The sequence below is a fragment of the Cibotium barometz genome, chromosome 24 (genome assembly GCF_041138505.1).
Source record: "Cibotium barometz isolate CiBa-2024 chromosome 24, ASM4113850v1, whole genome shotgun sequence".
Taxonomy (NCBI): domain Eukaryota; kingdom Viridiplantae; phylum Streptophyta; class Polypodiopsida; order Cyatheales; family Cibotiaceae; genus Cibotium; species Cibotium barometz.
This window is the reverse complement of record NC_141069.1, coordinates 40,925,044-40,935,120: the sequence shown is the minus strand read 5'-3', so window position 1 is coordinate 40,935,120 and position 10,077 is coordinate 40,925,044. Positions and strand designations below refer to the sequence as shown.

The window sequence follows — 10,077 nt, the reverse complement described above, 5'->3', positions numbered from 1 at the left end:
TCAAATGGCATGTCCAAAAGACATGGGAGATCCTTCTTTACATATCTTCATTCAATATTCAAATGTAGTACATAATAAAAAGATGCTACCAGAATAACTTCTATGGCATTAGCAACATAAAGAATAATCTATAGCATCATCTCTAAAGGGACCATTCGTTCACTAATATTGCAAGATCTCGAAAGGGTGCATCCACTACTGTACAGAAGATCTCCACAATCCAGAACACTCGATAAAGATAATACACAGTGGGGAAAATAGGCATTCTGTAGTTAGAGACTGCAAAGAGGATATGTGATGGGTTATTATAGAAGGTGCACAATAGGCTAAAGATCCTTTGAAAAGCTTGGAACAGCCATGTGTAAATGTGGATCTATATGTAGCTGTGCGCTCTGACATAGCTGCCCGTTATCATAAAATGCCTCAAACGTCTTGATCATGACACACGTATGATGGCCCCAGACACCAGAAATTCTCCTTGCTTGTCATGATCCACCATTGTTTTATAAGCAGTATTCCCAAGAAGATAACACCTGGAATCAACATTCTATCCTCTGTCAATTTCATTTCATGGTCAACTCCGTGTAAAAACTTCTATTAGCGGGGGGCAAAGGGAGCTGTCTTTGAGGCAAAAACTACTTTCTCTAAGGACGATCAAAAGGGAGATCAGTAGTACAAAAAAGGACAGTTGTCAAAATTGTACAGTTTATATCATACCTTCATTCACATGTTAAAACTCTAGTGCATCCACTGAATGTAGAACACAGTCATTGAAAATTTCATCATGAACCTACGGTTAATATCACCACCAAAAAACTGCTATTTATTGATCACCCTTCAAAATTATGAACAAATCAAGAAGTATAAACAATAGCAACCACTTCCTACAGGAGAGGTTGATCAATCATAGAGATACTAATCTCCACTGACAAGATGGTTAAGACCACCAAAACTGCCACTCATTGTGATGATCACCCAAAAATTATGCTCAAACAAAGATGTATCGACCATTGCAGCTGCTTTCTAGAGGATTCATTGGTCGATCATGAAAATACGATCTCCATTTTGACTCCTCAATATTCATCAGGTTAACTTGTCCATAGTGATGGACACCTGAACCCTTCTCACTTTTTGCCCAAAATAGAGCTATAAGACAGTACAGTCCCGCTTAACTTTAAGTGCAAAATTTTACATATGGCTCTAGCAATAAGCAGGGCCAATAAGAACTTCCAATTTGGCGGCTCTTACTGCACTAGTATGATCAAAATTTTAAGGGTTCCCCCTACCCCCTAGGATCTTGATGATCTAGAAATCAGCTTTGCCAGGATATCTGGGAAACGGAATGCTGTCTCGGATGTTCTCTAACCCTGTTGCAAAGAGGATCATCCTCTCGAATCCAAGACCAAAGCCTGCATGTTTGACAGACCCATACTTGCGCAGCTCAAGATACCAATCGTAAGGCTCTTGAGGCAGTCCCATTTCTGCCAGTCTGCGAAGTATCAAAAATTTAAATGCAAAAGCAGTTGGCATGCAGCAGTTAGATCACACACATGAAAACGAACACTGAAACGCTTCTTTTCTGTGTACCTTTTCTCCAACACTTCCAAGCGTTCCTCCCTCTGACTTCCACCCACCAATTCTCCCACCTGCACAACACCAAAAAGAAATAAAATTGCAAGCCAAGGGTCTTTGCACATGCCACGCTTTTTGGTGGGCAATGAAAAGGCTATCACCAATTTGTCAGCCTTTTGATAGGCAGGTGATGGTGTGTGGAAACACTAGATAATTGCATCACCTGCCAACCCCCATCCATTGTAGAATTTGTCAACTTTATGACAGGCAGGGACTACAATTGCATCACCCCCCCCCCAGCACCACAAAAAAAAAAAGGATTTATGATCAAGGATCGTGTGTTAAGACCCAAAATAATTGCATCATTACTGCTTTAATCCTCGTAGATTAAGTGTTTCATTTCCTTGGTAATCTTTATCCCAAGACCATCTCTATAATACCCTCACCTAACATACTAAGGGTGACTTTGCATTTACCCTGGACGCACCCTCCAAAGACCTGTTGCCATGGCTAGAAAACAAACCTTGGGCACAAGCACATCCATTGCAGCAACTGTTTTACCATCATCATTGAGACGCATATAGAAAGCTTTGATCTCCTTTGGATAATTGTATACTATAACAGGCTTTTTGTATACCTCTTCAGTCAGGTACCTGCCATAAAACAATAGGAATGTTTGTATATTGCCAACGGCACATGAACTCCTTTGCAAAAGACATTAGTTCAGAAAGACTTCAGTCCCACGCCCGTTACCCTAAAAACCACTGAAAAGACCTTCACCTAAAAAAGATAAGCATGATTCTAACATCTATGTGCAGTCCTTGCAGAAATTACCTAAGGTTAAAAATCTTGAAAGTTTCCTTAGAGCGGATTAAGATAAACTCTAGAGGACGCTAGATGGCACTAGGTGGCCTCATTGAAGAGGTAGAGAAATTTTTTACAAAAATGTTACTTTGTTGCTGAGTTACTTGAGGGGAAGCTATAAGCATCAACCTCCTACATAATGAAGCTATTTGCCGTGGGTTCGTTGCCTTCAGTGGTGGCGTGCCATGTGAAACAACCCCAAATAAGTACTCAATATGTGACCCACTTTTCTTCCTTAAAAATAGCTCACATGATCTTGACCTATCTAAGCCCTAGTCCATAGTCATGTCCACGTGCATGTAAAGAAGTCATGCATATGAAAAACTGTTTTGCCCTTTCTTGAGACATTAACAGCTCCCTTCCTCACCCTTACCTCTATTAATAGTCAAGCGAAAGGTTAAAAGGATCTCTCTGATGCACTTCTCACCATGTCTAGTGAGAAAAACTTATAATATTCTTACCCATGTGTGTCACTAGCCACAATGTCACACTATGACTTGTCAAGTGTAGCAAACCTAGGAAGGAAGGGAAGATTCCTGCTAGCAGCATCCCCAAAAGACTTGATGACGACAAACCCAGTACAACTGCTACAACGTATCACAGTTTACCTTTCATGTTCAGATGCTAAGTCTATACCCCATTTGACCTCGTTCTCAAACTTCTTATCCGTCACCTATCATCATACCATAAGCCGATACAGGTTTAGAAATCTCTCTCTCTCTCTCTCTCTCTCTCTCTCTCTCTCTCTCTCTCCGAGTTAATTTTTCCAAGGCTCAGTATATCCATGGTATCATTGTATCACTCATGGTCTCATAGGCCCTTCGGGTTTTTTGAAGACTTTAATATTACTTTTCTTTCCTCTCTCTCTCAAAATGACCAAAGAAGCAAGCATTTCAAGAAGCCAACAACCAGCATCCCTCTCACAAACCCAGTTATTGGAGTTTGAAGCACACAGTGAAGACTTCCTCAACATAACCAGCTAGCCACTATTTCCTGTCCAATAGCCTGCACCCTATACATTTAATGTTCATCAAATTGTTACCAAAGCCATCCCACAATCTGGAACAAGGAGGAACCGATGACCACAAAGAACTTCAATTAGCAAGACAGTGATGAGAGTTAGGAACAGGGCCTGAAACTATATTTGGCCAGGATCACTTCTTTCGAGAATAGGCTCATATCTTTGCACAGGAGCACGGATAAAGGCTGTTGTATTGTCTTGGTTTTTATTTCCTCTTCGTGCATCCATGCTGTCATCATCATCATCATCATCGGGCATAGAAATTCACAGGCGCAAGACCTCCTCCATGGTGGGGTGCTCCTAAGTCTTGGCTCCCAATGAATAGTGTGGTGTCCTAGCTCAGGCATGTGCATTGTGATCATGGTATTCCATAGCTTCATGTGGCTCTTTGTGAGGAGCCAAGGTGTGTCAACATAGGCATTTTCCCTAGCTATATGGCCTATTTGAGACAATGTATGGGCTCAGGTAAAAAGAATAGTGGAGTTCAATCAGGGAGTTCCAAACCTTCTCAAGAATTTCAATTGCCTGAGTGTATGAGATTCGTGCAAAAGGGGATGTTGCCACAAGACGAAGACGATCAAGGGCTGTTTTGTCAAACATGTTAGACATGAACTCCATGTCATCTGCACAGTTCTCGAGCAGCCACTTGCACAGGAACTTCACGCAGTCCTCTGCACAATTCATATCATCCTGCAGGACCACCCACAAATATATTTGATGAGACCAGGCACACCATAGCCAAACAGACAAGCAAGATTAGACCACAAATGCAGAATTAACAGTATGTTTAATGTCTTAACCACAATATCATGCTTAAGAGGAAATTGTCACCCTCTTTAACATGCGGCTAGCTTGCCTACAAGAAGCCTACATGAGATTAATATCTTATCAATGGCTTCACAAGCTCTGTCTGGCACATCTCTTCCCCTGCTTAGCTATCCTTGCCATGTCCACTATTCCTCCACCAAAGCATTTGCTGCTCCCCTTCACCCTTTCTCCGTATACCATGGCCTTATGAAATCATTTCCCTCACCCATACTAGGCCACAAGCAGCCACTATGAATTACCTCTAGATCAGCAAAAGCAATTTCCGGCTCAATCATCCAAAATTCTGCCAAGTGGCGAGTTGTATGAGAATTCTCAGCCCTGAAAGTAGGGCCAAATGTGTACACACTGCTGAGCCCGCATGCGTACGTCTCCACCTGAAGCTGCCCAGATACTGTCAAATAAGCTTGTCTGGCAAAAAAATCTGCCGAGTAATCTATGGCTCCATCCTTCTTTGGCATGCCTGGTTGGAACTTGCTCCGGGCTTCCAACTGTGCCAACCGGTCTTTTGCTTGGTTGAGCTCTTGTACACCCGCTGCGATAGCATCCCTGTTGCTGCTTTTCTTCACTTCCTTTAGGGCCTCGCCTCTCAGAGCGACTTCATGTTTGATTGCTTCAAGCTCAGCATCTGAGGGTGGAGGATTAACCTTAGCCTCCTTATCCCTCCTTTCTGCCTCGCTAAATAATGTTGTGACCTGGAACATCTCTCCGGCACCTTCACAGTCACTTGTGGTGATGATAGGTGTATGCACATACAAAAAGCCATTCTGCTGAAAAAAAGTATGGATTGCATATGCAAGCGCATTGCGAATTCGAGCAACTGCTGCAATCTGCACATACAGCCAAACAGCTCTTCAGAAGCCCAATTTGGGTGCTTTTCACATTGATGAGATATAATTCACATGCCCCATGCTCTTACTGTGTTTGTGCGAGCACGCAGATGCAAATAGTTCCGGAGATACTCCAAAGGAAGCCTTGTCTTTGCAATAGGATATGTTGAAGAATTGCAAGTCCCTATCTCCAAAACCTTGGCCACTTTGAATTCCACCTTTTGCTTTGTTCCTTCAGGAGGCTTTTTCAACTCTCCCTCAACTAAAATGCATGTTCCTGTGGGGGTAAGCTGGTTAAGTGAACCCACACTTGCTTCGACAAGAACCTGCATGGTACATGATATGAGCAGTAAGATCTCTCTCTCTCTCTCTCTCCTTGTGTACAATACCATACAATACACAAAGGCACCACCCTATTAAATAGGGCAACCATGGCTACAAAATCCTTATCCAATATGGAGAGATCGAACCATCCAGTCACACTGACGTATAATTTTAACACCCTCCCTCAATACCGACATGTGGTACGGTATTGTAGTACATCAATGGATGTAAAAAGACATGCCTTTATAAGATAGGTTTATTACAAGATTGGATAAATGGTAGTCATGGTACTAAAAAAAATGTCATCAAAGGAGTGTGTCAAGTAAGGAGGAAGGCTGACTAAAAGCAAAGTTGCTTTCTTCCTTTTTATGGGTCTCAGAGAAAGAGAAAGTGATACACTATGCTATATATTTATATACATGTGTATACGCATGTGCGAATGTACCTACACGAATGCATACATACATACATACAAGCACATATGCATACAGTGCACACAAGTCCACCTGATGTTACTATCCAGATTCCTGAGGTCTGTTGAATACTGATGCACCCGCACGCACATGCACACGCACACACAAAACCCAGCACTCTTCTTCAGAATATTGGAAGTAGTAGAATTGACAAGAATTTATCGAAGTGTTATGATGATGAAAAATGGAAGATTTCAAGAGATCCGGCCATTTTGATCAAAATTTCTGGACCTCCTGAAGGAAATCTTAGAAACCATGCTCAGCCGAGGAACTAATGTCTAGTCAAATAATGGTCTTTATTCAATACTTGTAAGATGCCATCATTCGAACCTTGGACTTGTGCATCGGAAGGCCAGGGCCATAAATACTTCCCTCCCTTCACGTTATAGGACCATAGCAACCAAAAAAAGTTGTGAAGCAACCACTAACCTGGAGATTGGCAAAGCATGATCCATCATTGACCTCCAGAAAAGCGAAGGTTCCCTTGCCTTGCTCGCGTCCGGTTTTGACCCACCCTCCGACAATCATACTCTGATTTATCAGGCCAACACCACCATCCTCACGCCCTAGAATTGATTTGATTATCACTCTCTTTGAATACTTTGCCTTTTGCACACATCCACTCCCATCAACAGAAAGGTCCTTAGCCCTAGAAGCAAGCCCACAACCATCTTCCATTGCCAAAGCTAAAAGTGCCCAAAAAAAAAAAACGAAGTTAACACCATTGATGGTTGTAACCCATGGAAGAACATCTTGTAAGCACACAGTTTGTTTCCTCTACAACAGTTTGCAAGCTGTAAAGCTAAACTAATCCACCATGACTTGCAAGGTTTTTAGGGTTATTTCACTGTCTGTCACAGAAACGCAGGTTTTCTCGCAGAATGCAGGGAAAAGAAAGGATTTGAGGTCACAAAAGCTTCAACGGAAACAGGACTTTCGAGAGAACTTACCTGGAGATGGCGGCCCCGGGAAAGCAGGAGATAGCAGAGACAGCTAACAGAACGGATGGGGAGCTGCTTGACACAACGCCAACAGACGAAAGCGCGTGATCCTCAAGCAAAAACCCTAATTATCGGGTCGTCATACAGTAATAAAAATCATTTGAATTATTCAATTTCTAACTTCTAAGAAGGTTCAAAGGGCGAGTTCAAAACACTCTCTCTCTCTCTCTCTTCTCTCTCTTCTTTCCAATCCACGTTGGGGACAACAACATTGGACGAGGAAAAACGCCAACACCTCAAGAAGATGGGGTGGCTTTATGTAGGAACTCCCTTTGTAGATGCATGGCGAGTTGGAAAACGACTTGTCGATGAAGGAACAACCCCTCATCCTTAAGTTCAAAGACTCTGAATCATGGGCTGTTTTTCTAGGAAAAAAAAAAAGAGTAGCTCTCAAAGCTACCACGATATACTAACCTCACACCCTTGCAAGTGAAGCACAGAAAAGCAGGAATGGTCCAAGTCATGGGCAAGGAAGTGGGCGGTTTACTCTGCAAGGTAGGGTAATCATAGACAAAGGCCTCACATGATGACGCGGGCTCTATGAGACCAAAGACAAAATTTACATGGCCCGAGTGGTTTTGTAGAGACGTTCATAGGGAGAGATACCATCTTCTTTTACATAGAGACTCACCAAAGCCCTAAGAGAGGCTACCAGAATGTTTTGTAGAGACATTCACAGGGAGAGATACCCTCTTCTTTTACACAGACACTCACCAAAGCCCTGAGAGAGGGCTACCTAAGGTGTATGGATATGCTTGGGAGTTAGTCTTTAAACATGCACCACTAGGGAGGTGCATGGTTTGGGAGGAGTAGCATGCATGTTTTGGCTTCATATTTGCAGGATGCTCACGGCGGTAACTAAACGGGATGGTTAGGCCTGGTTTATGTGGATGAATTTAGCCAGGACTGGGGGGTGCACGGTTTGGGAGGAGTAGCATGCTTGTTTCGGCTTCATATGCATAGGATGCTCACGATGATTAAACGGGATGATTAGGCCCGACTTATGTGGATGCATTTAGCCAAGCTTTGGCTTGAGGTTGATGTACATTGCATACTACTATGCCCCACTTGAAAAGTCACCTTTTTGCATGTGCGTTGACACCAAAAGGCCAGTCCCCATATACATTGTTGCCAGAGTTCTTCAACAAGGAGATCTTATCTTGTTATACACCAACAACAAATAAACAGATCCCAATGTATGATTTCTAGGATGATGCCATGAAACGGATATTGTCTCCAAGTACAAATTAATATAATTTAATTCAACAAATACCTTTCAACTACCAATTGCCATATCATATGACAGATAATTAAAAACACATATGCAAATAAGAGAGATAGAAAAACCATAAGAATACGACACCAGATTGGGTTCAATCTCCCCCCCATGTGTGAGGCTCTCTCCACGACATGGGTATTTTAGTCATGTTTCAAAATTTAGCCTTGAGACAATAATAGAGTGCACATACAAGATTGGGCTTCTTCTCTATATTATCTTAAGGAAGAGTTTCACAAAGCTGTCACGTGGCAATATTTTGGAGGTTCGGGGAAGAGGAGGAGGTTCGAGGAGGTTTGGGTAGAATTTGATTTTGGAAGCCTTAAAAGACATGCGAAGCATGGGTTCCCAACTAGTAAGTAATTATAACCTAACTATTCGACAAAACTGCATCATGCTTCATTCACTAGAAACCCTAATCTCGAAATTTGACTCTGTTACTCGCCCGCCATAGCCAATCTGTGACTTTTTTGAGCTTCTCCAACGGCTCCCAGCTACATGCTTCGCCCTCTGTGCAGCATGCCTTTCACTCCTGAGCTCTAAACTCTGAGCTTTCGCCATAGCCATGAACCCTGAAACTTCCTGCTATATGTACATTATGTGTGCTATGTTATATACACATTATGTGTGCATATACTAGGAGGCTAACCCACATTAGGCTTGTGAGTATGGGAGCATGGGAACAAGATCTAGTGGAGCATGGGTTAGGACTAACCTTAAGGGTTAAGGTTAGGGTCAGGCATCCAAGGGTCACACATGAGAAATGGAAAGTCAAGAGTCACTTGAGGGCCCTCCTATATAATAGGGGCATGGGGCACACTCAAGGGAGCTTGGAGGCTTGGGCTTATGAGGCCAAGGCTATGCTATGGTCTTTTGTGTAGAGGTCCATATCTACTCATCTACCATTTCACACTTTAGCTACATGCTATTGGATTGGAGTTATACCTCTTGATGGTATGGGACATCAAGGTAGAGGTATGATGTATTTCATTTATTATTCATGTGTGCATGCCTTGGGCACGGGGGTGGTTGGGTGGTTGAGTTTATGCCTGATTTATGCATGTTTATGCATAACAATTATCTAGAGAGATCTTAGGGTTTTAACAGTGGTATTAGAGCAATCTCTATTTAATTGTTGTTGATTTTTTTTAGTAAATTTTAATATTTACTAATAAAAATATTATTTTATTGATTTATGTTGATGAATTACACATGGATCATCAATATGGTGATTGGAATGTGTGTTACTTCAATTCAATGGACGAATCGATGTTGCGGGGGAATTCCGTGAGTTAATGCTATTTTTCCTATTTTTTATGGTTAAAATCGAGCATTAATAGAATTTTTTTACAAAAATACCATAGAGTTTATGGTGGATATTTTTGTTAGAATGGATTCCCTGAATTTCTAGAATTTTTAGAATTTTTTTCTAATTTTTTAGGATTTTTTTGAGCATTTTTTTGATTTAAAATGTATTTTTATACATTTTTGCGAGTTTTTTCCGCGGGAATGCGATCAAATTTCTGTCAATTTCTACTGAAATTCAGTAGGGGACAGCGTGTTGATGCATGAGATACTCTCCCGTGTGCGTGGGACTCTCTCCGCCTCTCAAATCTGATTTTTTCTTCTTTTTTCCGGGAGAAAATCTCTTTAAAATGATTTTTTAAACATTAATCATAATTAATGATAATTATGATTAAAAAAGTTTAATTAAAAACTTAATCATGGATTAAGTTAATCTCTCTGATTGAGAGAGAGAGAGAGAGAGAGAGAGAGAAGAGATTGGAGGTGAAGGATTGAAATGGAGAGGAAAGGGAGGAGAGAGGGGAGAAGAGAGTGTCCCTCTCTCTCTCACAGTCCTACGCGCAAGCGCGGGAAGGGGGGGCTGCGT

The 10,077-nt window shown here is 41.8% G+C and overlaps 1 protein-coding gene across 2 annotated transcripts; it reads right to left on the bottom strand.

The window, feature by feature from the left end:
• Positions 1 to 299: 299 nt before the first annotated feature.
• On the bottom strand, positions 300 to 7,140 carry LOC147625299 (asparagine--tRNA ligase, cytoplasmic 1-like). Of its 2 annotated transcripts, none has more exons than XM_086818627.1 (9): positions 6,860 to 7,140; positions 6,339 to 6,595; positions 5,202 to 5,438; positions 4,525 to 5,112; positions 3,962 to 4,147; positions 3,045 to 3,109; positions 2,096 to 2,225; positions 1,588 to 1,646; positions 300 to 533 (listed from the first exon to the last, which is right to left on the bottom strand). In XM_086818627.1, exons 2-9 carry the CDS (start codon positions 6,585 to 6,587, stop codon positions 437 to 439), a joined length of 1,611 nt encoding a protein of 536 aa, XP_086674753.1. In that variant the 5' UTR covers positions 6,588 to 6,595; positions 6,860 to 7,140; the 3' UTR covers positions 300 to 436. The 2 variants fall into 2 exon arrangements, with proteins under 2 accessions (XP_086674753.1, XP_086674752.1); XM_086818626.1 differs by lacking the exon at positions 300 to 533 and adding an exon at positions 806 to 1,489.
• Between the last annotated feature and the right edge of the window lie 2,937 nt (positions 7,141 to 10,077).

What these genes read in the sequence shown, in the direction of transcription:
- LOC147625299 (XM_086818626.1), bottom strand. Translation starts at nt 6,587, where the DNA reads ATGGAAGATGGTTGTGGGCTTGCTTCTAGGGCTAAGGACCTTTCTGTT. An exon ending in CATGCTTTGCCAATCTCCAG is followed by an intron (nt 5,439 to 6,338) that starts GTTAGTGGTTGC and finishes TGTACCATGCAG; the next exon opens with GTTCTTGTCGAAGCAAGTGT. An exon ending in TTGCTTTTGCTGATCTAGAG is followed by an intron (nt 4,148 to 4,524) that starts GTAATTCATAGT and finishes GTGGTCCTGCAG; the next exon opens with GATGATATGAATTGTGCAGA.